The sequence below is a fragment of the Xiphophorus maculatus genome, chromosome 20 (assembly GCF_002775205.1).
Source record: "Xiphophorus maculatus strain JP 163 A chromosome 20, X_maculatus-5.0-male, whole genome shotgun sequence".
Lineage (NCBI taxonomy): Eukaryota > Metazoa > Chordata > Actinopteri > Cyprinodontiformes > Poeciliidae > Xiphophorus > Xiphophorus maculatus.
In genome coordinates this window covers 28,911,968-28,928,938 of record NC_036462.1, presented here as the reverse complement: position 1 = coordinate 28,928,938, position 16,971 = coordinate 28,911,968, and the positions used below count along the sequence as shown (strand labels likewise).

At 37.7% G+C, this 16,971-nt stretch overlaps 1 protein-coding gene across 8 annotated transcripts in view; it reads right to left on the bottom strand.

Annotated features, from left to right (window-relative positions):
* The window catches only part of magi1 (membrane associated guanylate kinase, WW and PDZ domain containing 1), a 148,675-nt gene that overhangs the window by 61,273 nt on the left and 70,431 nt on the right, over nucleotides 1-16,971 (bottom strand). For all 8 annotated transcript variants that reach the window (XM_023325657.1, XM_023325660.1, XM_023325658.1 and 5 more), the window contains exons 3-4: nucleotides 2,996-3,115; nucleotides 1,544-1,783 (exon numbers count right to left, since the gene is read on the bottom strand). In XM_023325657.1, the coding sequence (XP_023181425.1) occupies nucleotides 1,544-1,783; nucleotides 2,996-3,115 (360 nt within the window). The remainder of the gene's footprint in view (nucleotides 1-1,543; nucleotides 1,784-2,995; nucleotides 3,116-16,971) is intronic.

The following is a 16,971-nucleotide window of genomic DNA, read 5'->3' as shown; positions in this document are numbered from 1 at the left end:
AGTTAGATAACCCTAACCCCATCTGTTGTTGTTCATTCACATCATCTAGCAGCAGTCTACCTGGGAAACTCCGTAGCTCACTAAAATAGAACGATACTGATCTTTATGCCACATTACAACCATCAAACAGGTTTTAAATTTGCAGATCCAATTCTGCATGGGTTGCAGTTCGCATCTCTCTGAGCTACACACAAGTTTTTAAAAGACACCAGCCGGCTTTAACCAATAACTTTTTCAGTGTTCTTGCTGTGGATGTACTGAGATGCCTCTGTTTTTTGCTATTTTTTTCTGTAGCTTCACTGCAGAACAGCATCAGGATTCTGGGCAGCACACGCTGTGGGTGTCATCAGAAACACAAGGACTTCTTGGTATAAAAACTATCTGACCACCGTCCAAAAGTTCTGACCTGGTGGACGCAGACTCTTCTGCTTACTAGTAGTAAAATATTTCACATAAAGTTATCACATGTAAATGCAGCATTTTACAATTCCTGAGCTGATTTAGATAAAATAGAATATCATCTATATTTACTATTGATAAATTTGCTGGTGAGCTAAGAAATCAATGTCCTCAATTGGGTCAATGATTATGTTTTGTGGGTAATTACAAGTCTGCACTTGTGTTCAGGCCTCTACAAATAATGGCTACTAGTACTAGCAATACTCTTACTTGTTCAATCTTTGATCAAGTCTAAGACACATAAGTCAAACCTGAACAGGAATATTGTTTGAAGAATTTTAAAAACCATAGTTTTTCATTTGTGGAACCTTTATTTTACTTTTACTTATGAAAAAAAAAAGATTTTTAGAGCTTTCTTCAACATGGAGGTCAGGTCAGGTATTGAAGCTGGACCCAAATATTCAACCCTGAATGGACACTCAAGTCCATTTAGAATTTAAGTAATTAAAAACAGTCTGAAAACATGCTAGTAAAATTGTTAAAGTCTCATTTCAGGAAGGACCTTCTTAAAGCCATTTTCACACCGCTAAATTGCGAAGTCAAATTTCTTTTAAGTCATGTTTGACATATAAAGCATTTTTATAAAAACTGACAGTAATAGTTAATCGATTGTGATATAAAACGACACTACGAACCTGGAAAAACACATAATGCTGCCCTTTTAAAAGTGATGAGACACAATTTGTTTTGTTTCTACATCATAACGCAGTGCTTTTTTGCAATCGGAAACATTTCCAAATAGTCAAATTGGTATTTCTTGTAAGTGATGGAAACACGTAACGGAGTTCTTTCATGGTGCTGACCTGCAGAGTTGAGCAATAAGTGGGGGAGAAGCAGCAAAGCGTTATTCTAGTACGCTCCATAAAAAAAAAGACTCAAGTCACTTCTGCACTTTCTCTGGCATCTCAAACCATCCAGCAGGTTTGAGACCATAACTTTTCAAAACCTGGGCATACCTTGTGTAACCAACTGAATACATCTTCCACCACATGAATGAGCTCACTTCACTGAGAAAAGCAACACCTACAAACTCCCGGTTCAAACCAGCGTGGTACTTCAGCGCCGCTGCTCGTCTGTACGTTACCTGTAAAGCTGCTGTTCATGTCAGGGAGGTCCTCGTCGTCCTCCAGTTGCTGATCTGCAAGCCCTATTCCAGCATTTCGCATGTCATTGTAGGACTTGGCTCGTCGGGGAGTGGTGTTCTGCGAGCCCGGCAGGCTACCGCTGAGCCCGTCTGACAGTGGGGCATCACCACCGCTACTGCCGCTGATCACTTTCCCACTGGGAGGCTGCACCGGTGGCTTGGGCGTCCCATAATAGTTGCCTGGGGGAACAAAGAAGGAGGGAGGATGACAAGATGGAGAGGTTGCAGATTAAAGTCACAGAAAAGAAGTGTTAGGAGCACGTGCGCATCTGGGTCAGAAGTGTTAGACCAGGTTGAAATCAAGACTATTGGATATTCAAATACAAAGATTGTTCAGAAATATTTTTAGATTCAGATTGGTCATATCGGTTGATTTAAAAAGGAGAAAGACGTCAAAACGATGCAGAAAATTTCTTCAAAATATCAGAAGGGTGAGGAATTGTTATTCAACAACAAAATTGTGGTCATGTTTATTCTTGAACTCGTGTGAAGCAGGAATTTGTAAGGAAAGATTAAATCCTGCTGAAAACCACTGACACAGAGACACACAGGACAAATAATGTACACACGCACACACACCCCTTCATACTTAAAGGCAACTTAGCAAGACCAATTAACCTAAGAGTCATGTTTTTGAACTATGGGAGGAAGCCGGAGTGCCCGGTGACTCGGTGAGAACCGACACACGCACATGGGCAACATACAAACCAAGCCTGCACTTGGAACCAAATTATGATTTATTAAAGGGAAAAAAAAATCCAGCCCTGTGTGGAAAAAAAACTATCCCCCCAATGAACTAACAGTAATAACCCACTTTTTTTTTTTAGAAACCTGAATTCAGTTTCACAAGCCAAGCTGGAATATTGCCTAACCCACTAATAATCAAATGCATCATTTCACAGTGAATCGTGTCACAGTAGCTTCCTTTCTCTGTTATGGACATAGATGGAAAAAAACTGTAAATGAAACTCGGGTTTATGAAGCCGGGTTTTAGTTTTGCAAACTAATTTCAACTCAAGCCGGAGTGTCAAATTTGAGTCGGATTGGTAAAATTAACAGAATCTGGAAAAAAAAGAGAAAATAAAAACACAACACATACTCAAGCACGGTGGTGGTAGTGTGACAATCAAAACACGCTGGCTATGCTTGAAAACCCTCGAGTGTTTGAGAAGCGTTTATTTCTGCAAATCATATTAATAGGTCTCTTGATTATTAAGTGGCAAATTATGGGTTAAATAAATTAGAGGGCTAATTTATTAACTAATAGCAACTAACCACTCACTGGTTAGTTGCATTTAGACTCTGCAAACTCAACCAACATTAAGCTCAAGCCTAACAGTAGAGGTTAGCAACAGGATGTCCTGTAAAAGAAACTGTGGGGTTGCAATTCACCTTCATATGTTCCGATTTCCAGGAGGGTTCCACTCTTCTCCAACACTAGGAAGTCCTCTACAGAGAGGAAGTTGTAATCCACACCAGGAACTTCTCCTTCACGTGGGGAGCGAGTAGTACCTAGACGCCAAATCAGAGACAAGGATGAGGTTAGTGGACTTCGCTCAGAAATAATACAACTGTGAAACAGTGCAACGGAGTATTAATGGTCATTTGTTAGCAGAACTACGTCACACAGGAAGAAGAAAATACATTTTTAAAAGGAATAAAGGAAAGAATGTCATGGCCTAAAATTGACATTAGCAACTGTATCACTTCTTAAGACCCTGCAAAATCCTTAAAGGCAGCATGATGTTTGATCAGGCAGCAAGAGAGCAAGAGAGAGAAGCTGTTAGGACAGGAGTGTCAAACTCATTTTCATTTAGAGTCGCATCAAAACCATTAATGTTCTCAAAGGACTGATTGAGCCAGAATGTATTGATAAATGTATTAAACTGCTAAAATATTAATAATATATATAATAAATAGCTGCCTCTCTATCTGTATCTTTTTAAAACTAAATAATATTAAACATCATTTCATGTTGATCTGTCCCTCCAGGACTTCACAATGGGTTTTAATCAAAACCACAGATTTTGTGCTGCTAATCTAGAAATATTTGCAAGGAACTTTGCAATACTTGTGCTTATGTATAACTTTCATTACTCGCCGTATTGATTATGGAATATGACTTTCTCTAGGGAATACATACGGAGGTTGCTATTTTAGTTATCCTTGCTTGCTGTTCATGTCCCAAAAAAAATCCAAAAGGAATGTCAAAATGTAAATTCTGTCATCAACTTAAGTCTTAGTTTCTGAAATATATATATATATTTTTTTCATTTTCATGATGTAGGCCTCAATTCTTAATATCAATAATTAATGACCAAAGTAAGACAGCTTGAGAAAAAAACCACTTTGACTGCTGTTATAACTTCATATATTTTAGTTCTTAAAGAAAATTTGTAGATCTCTAGTTTTATTTTTTTCTATTATTGCTTTCCAACATTTTCAGCTCCCTTTTCCAAGGCATACAATAATAACAAAGTTATTGGACAAAAAAAAAACATTTTCATGCTATAAATAAGATAAAACATGACCAATGCTGAACACAGGACCTAGAAAGGGATGCAAAATTATGGAGTGTAATATTGATATTGCTGGTACAGGAAAAACATTGAACAAAGAGAAGCAGATCTGGAAGTGACCTCAAAAAAGGAGTTTCCGCTCTCTACACCAAACAAAGAAAATAAAACTGAGAAGCTCCTATTGTGTGCCGATGTTCATTCACACAGGGGGAGAGAGTGTGAGGTACGTTGATAACACCTAGTGAGATCCTGACGTATGTTTGGGGGGAATTGTGAGCTCGTGTGTGAATGTGTGTTTGATTTGGCACGCAGCCTGTGAGATTCACGCGGTCCCTTAAATGGCTGCTGAAAGTCGAGCAGTGTGGCGACGACAAAGAATGTTTTCCTTTTGAATAATCCTCAGTCAGTTTTTGCCTTGATTTTTAGCATATATTGGCCCAATTTGGGCAGATTTCCACACTTTTTTTTTTTTACAATAATTAACAGTATGAATAAAACCATCCAGACAGTGTCATTTATTTCATGCCTCTCCCTTCTTTTCATGCTCCTCAATCTTCCATCTCATCTCCAAATCACGTTGTCTCTGGTAAGTAATAAGAAGGTAAAAATAGACGTGTGGCGATATGGAGGGAAAGCTCCCTCTGCCGCCACGCTTGGTGACAATGGAGATAAATCATGGGTGTGTACATCCTCTCTCAAACAGCAGAGCGTCACACTCACACCGGCGTGCAACAAACAGCAGCGCCGTCCGTGTAGGGAGACCATCATTTTCTCACACAAAGTGATTTTGACCAGAATCAACTCAAACGCCAAGCTCTCTCAAAAGGGGAGTGAATTTCATTTGTATGTCCATCGCAAGAGTCAAGACGTTACGTAGAACACGTTAAAAATCTCTTGATTGCTACGTTATTTAGAGTCTATAAGATGAATGGCTTCGTTTTGTTCGTTTGGCACAATGAATTTTAAAGCGTCTTCAGCTCATTATCCCTCCAAACAATGGTCGCCGTTGATTCGACTCTATTTAGACACTTCTCTTAGAAAACCAAATAGGAAGTGGAACTGTGACCAGTATATCAAAGGGGAATCGAAAAGCAGGACCTTGGCTGAAACCCATGGCTAAGACGCAGTTATCACCAAAGGCTGAATTCATTCACTACACCCTGAACACAAAAGCTCCTTTGACCAAGCAGTGAAATGAAGTAAGAGGGAAAGACAGGTTGGGATTTCTGGGACTAGAGTTGGAGATTAGAGTTGAGTGACCATTCCGCTTCATGCTGACTTCAGACAATACAAGGCCAAGGAACTGAAGAAATAGCATTATTTCCAGGTATTGGCACAAACAATGAAGCATTCTGACCAGTGGAAATAGACTGTTGAGGGACAAGCAAATCACTTCAAAAAATTCTTATACACACAGAAAAAAGTATGTTTCTGGGTTGTTCGCCAAGAAATGTTGCTCTGCATGGATTCCGGCTTCCCAAATATGTTTTCTGTAAAATTACAGAAATATGAAGTACCAGAGACCTTTGACGTATTTCAGAGTACTGTAAATGAAACACGCAAAACAAAAATGAGATACACGAGGAAACAAAGATATAAAGAACAACAAAAAAAGATCAAATTACCCAGCGTTGATGACTTTATCCTGGATAAGTTGTTATTTTTAAATTAACTGTTTCCAGACTCCATTCATCCAGGATTAAGCTAAGCACACACTGAATTACATTTTTGAATGACATTCAACTGTCACAAACTATTTAAGGTCACATTTCTGTGGGAAATGAATTTTTTTTTTCTTTTGCAATACAGCATTGACGTGAGTTTTTCCTCACTTTTTCTCCCTTTCAAACCAAGTTTTTGTTTTGCCTGGATCATGGATTATGCAGATAACGTTATGCGTATTAAGACTTTCTACTGAAAAGGTCGAATTTTCCATTCAAATTTACAGTGTGCCGTGGGGATGTTACCAAAACAAAAGGGGAAAAAAATCTGAGAATTTTATTGTTAAACTGCACAGATAAGTGATTGGTAAAACAGTAAACACAACATACTTAAGTCCCACTAGGAAACAATAACAACAGACCTCTTCAGCGAGGACGTTAATGTTAATGGCAGAAGATTCAAATTTAGCGATTTTCAGAATCGGTAAGATGTCTACCAGTTAAGATAAAGATCTACAAACTTCATACAAACTAACATCTCTTAGTATGTTAGTTTACATACTAAGAGATACTAACAGAGTTAGAGGGGGGAAGGCCAGCAAGCCCACAAACACCAGCCTTATGTTTTGCTGCAGGAGGGACTGGTGCACTTCACAAAACAGATGGCAGAATGAGGAAATATTGTGTGGAAATATTGAAGCAACATTACAATGAGTCAGCCAAGAAATTAAAGCTTGTAAACAAATCAGACTTCTGAATAGACAACAAATGATGCAAAACGGCTTAAGGACTAAAGCTAATGTTTGGGAGTAGAAAACAAAGCACTGATCTCAGGCACATAGAACATTTACGTACAAAGCTGAAAATGTGTTTAAGCACTGTGACCTATGAACCTGAATTAGCTATAGCAGTTCTGTCAGTAAGAACATTCTAGCAAACTACTGTGAGAAGGTTGTGTCAAGGGACACGCTTTACAGAGCAGCTTAAAGACATGATCCGAAACATATACATGTCGAAAAACGAAAAACTACTTTACTAATCCTAACTAATCTAAAAATTAATTTTTAAATTACAGAATTTCAGTTAGAGAAAAATACATAGGTACAGTGCATATCTGATTGTATCACTATCAATGATTTAGTAATCTCACACAAGACAGTAAATCAGAGGTTTTTCCTCTAAAACAATGAGTTGGATAATGTTGCCTTTTATTTAGAAAATTAAGTTGACGGTGAGTTTGAACATTTCGAGGTGTGTGTTTTTAGAGGAGCTATACTTGGTCTTGATGAAGAATAAAAGAGAAATGTAAATTATTTAGTTTGATTTTACTTATAGATCACACTGTCCCATAACCAGGCTGATTTTATTTGGTTTTTCTGTTTTTAATGGGAGAGAAAAAGAATGTTACATATTTAATTTATTGAAAAAGTTTATAAAAAAATATAATTCAGCAAAATTTCACAAGATCTTTTATCGGTGCATCTCTACATAAATTATTACCAACCAGAACGCCTGTTATCAGTGTTAGTCGGAGATGAATTCAGGCTCTGTAGTATTTAATAAAACTGTCACAGTTAAATCACACTCATTCGGCGTGCTTAAACACTCAAAGTTTGACACTGCTGTGCTTGAAAATAGAAAATCTTGGCTGCAGATTGGACTGCTGCTGGGTTAACTCTGCTAAAAACAACTACTAGCAGCTCATCTAAGAAATACAGACCGACTGCTTTGGGGTAAAAGTTATCTACAATTTTTTCCTCAGAAAAGCGAATGAATTTAAATGCCACACATTTAAAAACTGGGGATTTTGAGCTGAAAGTAAAGCAATGGTCACCTTTGAAACACACTTATAAACACTGCTGCATTACCAGAACAGATACACAGTGAAAACTGCACCACCTCCACTGCGTGATTCCAACAGTGACCAGATTTGACTCCTGCTGTGGAGAACCAGGGGCGCAACTACATATTCTTGAGGTGGATGAGAACACATCATTGCCCCCCCACCCCTTGTAACCCTTCAGTAGACGGCAGTAGATGACTTTAATGACCCCAAAAGGAAAGTAAATGCTGTAACTCATTAATTCAGATTCTTCAAAGAGTTATTGTAGATTGTGATGGCTGTTGGCAGGAAAGATCCCTTGTAGCAGTCTGCATTACAGTGAATCTGAAGAAGCCTCTGACTGAAGACACTCTTTCTTCCCAAGACAAGTCCCTTCAACAGACTGGACATCTCCAGTCCAGTCTGTTGTCCAAATTTTGGGGGGGGAAAAAATCATTGTCGCTATAGTTACGCATCATAATAATTTTTGAAATGTAAAAACATACTAACAAAAATCTTTCCAGCTCCTCACCATCCAAAATCAGAGGGAATGAGTTTCTAAGAAACAGTGAGCCTGATGGATGTGGATCGGCTGAGTGAGAGTACCGAGCCTAAACACTGAGAAACATCAGAGAGAACACAGAACAGAACCAAACCCAAAAGAATCCAGGGAAAGGCTGCCCTGTTTGAATGTTGCCTAGCAACAGGTTTAAGGTGATTCATATTGCTTATAAACACCATATAGTAAAAAAATAACCAAATAAACAACCAAACAAAAAAAAACTAATACCCGATATATTTTTTGTTTGTTTAAAATCAAATAATCATACAGGAAATTAAGCACTTAGCAACGCAAACACAGTTCTCTTCAAACGACTTCTCAACTTCAAGATTTACGGACATTTATAGCCCTTTGTAAAATCAAAGTGTTGTTTTCTCTTGGCCATTGTGAATAGACGATCAGACTGGAAGAAGACCGGTTCTGTTCTGGGGTACTTTTACAACTGTGGAACCTCTGGAGGTGACGATCCCAAGAAGGATCCTTCATAAAGCCTTCATATATCCATCCATCCATCCATCCATCCATCCATCCATCCATCCATCCATCCATCCATCCATCCACTTACACCCTTGTCCCTAGTGGGGTCGGAAGGTGCTGGTGCCTATCTCCAGCTAACGTTCAGGGCGAGAGGCAGGGTTCACCCTGGACGTGTCGCCAGTCTGTCAAAGGGCAACACAGAGACAGACGGGACACACAACCATACACACACACACACACACACACACACACACCTAGGGAGAATTTAGAGAAACCAATTTGCCAGAGAATCTGGAGAGAACCCACCATGCACACGGAGAACATGCAAACTCCATGAAGAAAGACCCCGGGCCTGGAATTGAACAGCATATATATATATGTGTGTGTGTGTGTGTGTGTGTGTGTGTGTGTGTGTGTGTGTGTGTGTGTGTGTGTGTGTGTGTGTGTGTGTGGGGCGGGGTGGGTATGCATGTATAAACATATACATAACCTATAGGTAAGTAATGTCAGTGTCTTACCAGTGTTTTATTGTACCACCTTTTTCTCCTACCACTCCATCTTTACCTTGTCAAGTGCATTATACAAGACGATTAAAATTTAAAATAAAGAAGAAAACGATCCTGAGTTCGTTCTCGAAGGGGCACATGCCCAATCGACCTGTGTGGGAGGGGAGGTGAAGCAGTGGAGGGTCCCTGATCAGTGCCGTTCCTCTGTTATTGATCATTTCATACATTCACAAACAACTGTTAAATACAGAATATTCCTACTAGAAAAAAATTCCCCATTTTGGTGCCCTCTTTAGTGTAGCGCCAGTATGCGTTGCATAAAGTGCATACATACTTTTTGCGCCACTGTGCTGGGGGTGATCACTGCCCAGCATTACTGTTCAAGTGCTCAGATGAGCCACCTTGTGCAACATTTTCAGATGGTAAATATTTGATAATATTCCTCTGCCTGTCCCTTTAAGTGATTATAAAACAGCTTAATCTGCTGCCTTAAATTCCCAGGTCACAGGAAGTAAAGAACAAGTTTACTTCAGAAATTTGTTCACAGCAGCAGCTATTTTAAAATATTTCCCAAAGCTTGCAAGGCACAATACCTGCTAAAGGATACATGTCCATTCTTAAATTCACATTCCTGAGTTCAAATGTCCCACATCTGGGCTGCAAGAGATATGCTAATGATCAGACAGTGTCAACAATTTCTGTGTACCAAGCAAATATGAAAAAATTATAGAACAGTGAACAAGACACTTTTTAGGAGAACCAAAATGAAAATGATGGATGATTTTCAGCTTGCATAGCCAGTTTGAAATTTTTTCTGATCAATAAATGCACCACTAGAATGTGTTCAATCCAGATTGTGCAGTCAATGTATGCATTTTCATTACTACTCCTTTTAGGACCAGCAAACTTCATCAACATGAAGTTAAACATGTGTCAGTACTTCTAAAATTAAACAATTGCTACATTTAGTGTCTGCATTAACTAGCCTTTCTATTAACTTCCAAATCAACCCAACAATCCTGCCTAAAACATAAGCACCAACAAATCCTGTTTGCTAGTATTTCTACATGTCCAATCCAGACTGACTAAAAGAGAAACATCTTCTACTTGCCCTAACCACTGCCACAGAGTCTCTGTATTCTGAACAAGCTGCCAGAAAGAAAGGTCAAAATGAATTAGAAAGAACAGTCAACATCATCATGCTGAGGACTGGAGCTCCTCAAGGTTGTGTGCTCAGTCCTCTGCTGTTTAAACACAGCATATTTGCACACATGAGGAAAACCTGATCATTTATTTGCAGATGGTACTACAGTAGTGGGACTCTTAAGCGATTGCTAAATCCTCATAGACCAAGAAGGTTGTTGCAGAAACAAGCTGAGGTTTGAAGAACAAAATAGACGACTATCCATGTCCGGTGGCTTTCGACCTAAAGGCAACACTGTGCATCGTCTTTAAAAAAAAAAAAAAAAAGGTAAAACGTCACCATGTTCATTGGAGTTTTTGGTTGTAAAAAAAATATATTAAAACGGGATCAATCAAAAAACCCAATATGCCGTGTATTTACTTGATGGCTGGGCCAGACCAGAGTTGGTAAAAATATGAGCGACTCTAAAAAAGGCTGGGCAGAAATGTTTAGTGAGCAACTAATTTTCCTCTCAAGCCAATGGGTCACTGAAAAGTAGATTACTTTTACAAGCCTTGATGTTTAAAGTTGGAGTTTTCTTAGCTCTATGATAACACACTAACAATAACAGCAACAAAAATATTTAATCTGCTTCAGACTATACCAGGAAGGTGTAAAGTCCCATGTCAAATTTTAATACCTATGGGAAGACTAAGAAATGCACGAAATGAAAACGTCTCATTGTCAGCTTTGGGGGGCTTTTGATGTCAGAAGATCAGCTCAGCGTCACTCTGACCTGAGCACCAATCTACACGTTTCCCCTCCACACAGGATCTGTTACCAACTACAGAGAGCATCCAGTTGCACCTTTCAAACCAAGATCAATACGTCAAGACAGTCATTGGTCTCTACTCTGACCTTGGTCGTCATGGTAAGTCTTTACCATCAATCAGCTTACAACGGATCGACGCATCTTTTCATGAAGTCTTCCCAGCATTTCCGACCAAACAGTGGTGTTCATGGTTTGGAATTTGGATCATAGACAGCAACACATGTCTATGGACTTTGTTGTATATTTGATTGCTATATGGGGCCTTGCAGATGCATGTATAACCCTTGCCACAAAAATCTCAATAGTTTTCTGTCACACATCAATTTGCATATAGGCTAGCACATCACTTTGATTCTCATCTGACCAGAGTACATATATGTTGGCTGCTATTTTTTCTAAACATATAACACATTGGAAGTCACGCACTAAGTAAGCCTCCCAGTCAAAACTTGAAAAAGAGCTCATTATTTTACTACAGCTTCACACACAGCCCTCCTCTTAAAACTCTCTTATTCAAGCTTCATACTAACATTAACTGGCAGACACATTCAGCAGCTCATCTATATTTAATTGATAGCAGCCTATTTTTAAGGGAGTGTCTGGATCTCTGGTGGCATGACAGGCCAAGATTGGTTATATTTGTCCTGGCACATGGTGACATGAGACTCCATTTGACAATATAGTGATACTAAAGCAAAAATAAGCAAAACAATAAAATGTGCTTAAGACATTTCAGTGATTAAAGGATCATAGGACGAGAATCTGAAATTAAACTTTGGTCCATTTTTTTTTTTTGCTTCAACATATTGCCATTGTGACACTGAAGACTGTAAAAAGGCTTCCACTTAGACGGAAATCAGCTTCTAAAAATACCCGTGTGTGAAAAATCTGTTTATTCCCTACACTTGCATTCTCCCCAAAGCAACACAGCAACCTGAGCGCACATATCCCTCAGGCCTGGCCTTGCAGTTTAGCTGTGACCTACATTTAATTCCTCCTACAGGAGCGACACCGGTGTTGACTTTTTGGGTAATTTGACTCCTTTTTGCTGAGAGCTGAAGAGCCGTCTTGCTTGACATCTCCATCAGATCCGGTTTCATGGTGCTGTTTAGCTTTCCTTAAGCTTGCCTGAGCCTCACAGATGGCTTGATTTCAGCAGAGGAAAGTGAACCAGATTAACTTCTCGGCTGAAATAAAGATCCAGGGAAAATGTCTAAAAATTGCAATGAGTAACTGCAAGGTGCTGGTTATTTCAGTCACAACCAAGATTCACAAGGCTCACAAAGATTTTAAAAGTGTGTGAATCATCAAAGGGCAACAACTCTCAAGTAATCCCACATGAAATCTTTTCACGGTTGATGGAATGACAGCAGCGGACCACGTAGCGAGCAAGTTTGTCATCAGTATTGTTCTTGGCCAAATATAATGATGACTGTTTTGGTGACTGTTTGGAAATTATATATAGATTTTTATGCAACTCCATAAATAACATAAATAACAAGATAAGAACAGCTTTTGTAGCAGGTCTTTGTTAAACGTTAGATAAGTGTAAACCTGACTGAACAATGTGTGGCTATAAATGAATCAAACCATTTCCTTAACGCCAAGTCCGACTCGCTACAAGAAATTTTAGCGCATTCTTTTCCACCAATCAATTTCACATCTGGGATCTGATCTAAAACTGCATCATTTTGCACTTACAGGTATTATTGTTTCTATATACATTAGATTCCTAGATAAATACCAGGTACATTTTCTGGAGAAGACATGACATTCAAACAGTTACTGTAAGCCAGTGTGAGCTATAATGTTGCAAAAAACTGACCCAACCATTATAGTGAAATCTGGAGTTTTATTTGTTGCATTTGATCCTGATTTTTAGTTAAGCTTAAAAGCTTCCATGTTGGTTATATTTACCCATTTCATTGAAGCCGAACTTAAAACAGTGGATTGTTCTACAGTGGCCAGTTATTGCTTGGCAATATTCTATCGTTTGTTTACTGGAGGAAAAATTGCTGTGATAAGAATTTGTCATCTTGCAATATTAGTTCTCTGGATACCAATTTTGGTACCATTTTCCACGGTACTAGTTTCACAAGTGTATAGATGAACGCTGCAATTTACACTTAAAAATAGCCGCTGAGTTCTAGCAGAATAATTCTACTATGTAATGCAGCAGAACATCTAATGTAGAGGATGTTTTGTTCTAGCAGCAAAACATCCTCTTTTAAAAGTGGATGTTTTATTTTTATAGAATAAGGGGTTGTGTGGCAACACAAAAAAACACAATGAATACCACAAAATATTGTGACAAAATTTTAGATCCATATTATCGATTCATAATTACCGATACTGTTATTAGAGATTTTGATTTTCAGGTTATTCTTATAATGACAATTCTCTTTATTTTATAATAGTAAAATCTTGTTGAACTAGTCACTGTTTATAGCAGTAAGGCTAGACGATATATCTATATGCTGTTATCTTCTTAGATTATTGATTTTATATTACAGTTGATAAGAGAAATCTGAATAGGTCAAATCATTAACAAATCAAAGTTTTACAAATTGGCAACACAATCTTGATCAGTGCATCTCTATCCTTTATGAAATATTTATTTCTCTTTTGAAAGTACTAAACATCACATTCCACACAAACATAATATTTATAGTTGTCTGATTACAGAGGACTATATAAATATCCCTAAAGGTTACAATAAAATCTGCCGTAGCATTATAGACTCATTTACAAAAGGAAAACAAATAGGAAATTTAATTGTGACATTTTTTCCTCTCTTTGGTCATAAAAAAAGCTACAATTTTGACATCTCAGTCAATTATCTTTTTAATTCAGCCACTCAACCTGCAAACAAAGAAAAGGGGGGAATCCTATTAGTCAAGACTTGTTTGCATTTTTGAGAGAAAACCTGATTATGTTGCGAATCATTAGCTTTTTGCTTTAGAACATGTTTTTCTTATGTGTACCTTTCGTGGCATGGCTGTGTGACTCAAAATATGCTAATCAGATGTAAATGATATACCCGAAAACTTTTGGCGTTCCGGGATGAGTATAGTAGCTTTGTGTTTTCATGATTTTTAGGAAGCCATCTATTGAAAAAGCAAAGACCATTATGCAGATTTCCTAAAGATTTTTTTTTGCTCAGTGGAGGCTATTTTTTTCACTCTAATGAAGTGCTTCAAAAACCTCCACATGACCAAGAAAGATTAACATGACCAAAAATGTTTCCGTGAAAGGTTAAACACACACATTAAGAAAGAAAACACCAACAATAATAACACTGAGAAATGAAGAAATAAACATTAAAAACAACAAAAGATTCCTACATTTTAAAACTGTTGAAGTGTTCAGATCCATGAGCTCAAAGTGGGACACTGTAAACGTGTTTGGCAATAATTCATTATCATAATTGTTCTATTAATAGAGTCAGCTATTGTTACAGAGCATTCAGGTCATCCAGCACAGATACTATTTAAACGAGTAGATTTTGAGTGGTTTCTATATACAACATTAGGGCAATAGAAAAAAAAAACAAATTTATTTATGTTTAAGGTCTGACATCGGGTAGATCAAAATAAAAACTGTAGTATTATTTTACTTCATATTGTAAGGTTAGAGACAGAGTCACTATCTGCATAGCTTGATTAAAACTTTCATGGTCATGACCCAGCAGTACAGGGGACCAACTCCCCATGCGGCCTCTATCCTCCCACATTGACTTGTTTTATTTTAGATAAAATAAAACCAAAAAACAAAATAATAGTAAGAAGAAGAATAATACCACATAATCCCTCCCTCTGTTTCTCATCCACCACTTTGTGACTTCTGCTTCTTCAGTATGTTTCTTTTGTGGGTTCTACTTGTGTGGTCCAGAATAGCTGTTTTGGTCTCTGCTTTGACCAGAGGATAACTGTGGCTTTTCAGGCCACCGACTCAGTCCCACCAAAGACTTTGTTTCATCAGCGGTCCAACTCCAACTAATCTGCTATTTAGACCAAGATCCACATGAAAAGAAGTGTAAAGAAATGCAGATATAAAGGTGGTTTGCATAACAAGACGATGTTTTGTGTGATCATTCACTTAACTCATTCCTCTCTTATTATAAACTACCAATAAACTGCCAAAAATAAAGCTACTGAGCTTTTTTCCAACTTACAAGAAAAAGATTATTAGGCTGTTTGGAAATATTTCTTATATTGTATATAAAAAAAAGACTTAAGTAGTTAAATAAATAAAAAAAATCAACAGAGCGCGCTATTTTTAAATCAAGCTAGTGATCAGAATAATCAATAAAATAAATTGATTCCTAAAATATTTGTTAGACTAAAGTAATTCCCAAAGACATAAGACATTGAGGTGACTTGAACTATGGTTTATCCTCTTCCACATTTTAGATTCTCACATTTAATGCCGCTTCCTTCCTTTGCTGTAGGAGTCGCCGCTCAGAAAAACAGCACAATGCCATAATAGACAGTAGAAGAAGAGCCCTACAGACGACCATCTAATAAACGCAGCTTTTCTTTTCATCTCACCAAATAAAATTTTTCCAATCCAAGGTTTTAAAACCTGATGGATCTAGTATTCCTCCAAAAACTACATCTAATCACTGATCGTCTGATCCACTCGCATTATAAACTCCTGTTCCTGAATCGGTTAATGTTTGCATCTCTACCATGTTGAATTTTCATTCATGAATGTCATCTGCAAGTTATGAACTATCTTGAGTTGTAGGTTTTCTAAAATATAATAAAATATCCTCTTTGGAGATGAAAATTAATGGTGGAATAAGCTATTTCTAAATAAGACTACTGAAAAGTCTTGCCGCATTCTTTCCAGGTCGAATTTAATGGATGACAGTACAGTAAAAACACAATTTTTCCTGGAAGGTATTTACAATATTTGTTCATATTTGGCAGTCAAAGAGGAAGCGCCAACACAGTGGAGGAGCCGCTACAATTTAAACATGTCACAAAAAAATCCCTTTTTTTAATGGGATAACTGGAGCATCTGTCCTGCTTAAAGAAAACACTTGCAAAAGTATTCCAACCCCTTGAGGGTGTTTTGCATTTTGTCACATTGAACAAAATTTATTGGTATCTTATGTGCATGAAGTTGTAAATAAATCACTGCTGATTTATATACAACAACGGAAAAAGATGGTTTTAAAATCACTTGAGGTGCATTTACATTCAGCACCCTGAGTTAATACACCGTAAAACCACCTTTCACCGTCGCTGCAGGAGCTTTGGGGTAGATCTCCATCAACTACGAATGCCTGAAGATGGAAAATGATGCCCATTTTTACAGAACAGACCAGGCTTAGTCAGAATGGCTCCAGAAATCTTTTAACACAATTGATACAAACTCTAAATTTAGGACGTCTCTACCAGATTTTCTCCCATGGATTTAGAGTCCATACATCTTCCTATCCCTGTCCCTGTTGGAGAAAGATTCCCAGCATGATGCTACCACCACCATGTTTCACTTAGGGGATAGTGTATTCAGGGAAATGCAATAAAAAATTAATTACCATCTGCAGTGAAATTTCAAATTCACAAAAAAATTCTTAGACATCATATTCTAACCGGGGGCCATTCATTATTCTGCAAATCTACAGCATTAAGCCATTTAGATGAAATGTGACAATCCTTAATGTCTTCAGTGCTTGAGAGGCTAAAATTTAGAGAATGGTGGAAATATCACGTAACGGTAAAGCAGGAAATGATAATAAAGATCAAGTTTATTGGCCTACATTCCATGGTGTTGGCAGGATCATGATGTGGTCTCTCTTTAATGACCTCTCCATACCACTAATTGCTGTAATTAGTGGTTTTACAGTAAAGAAGGA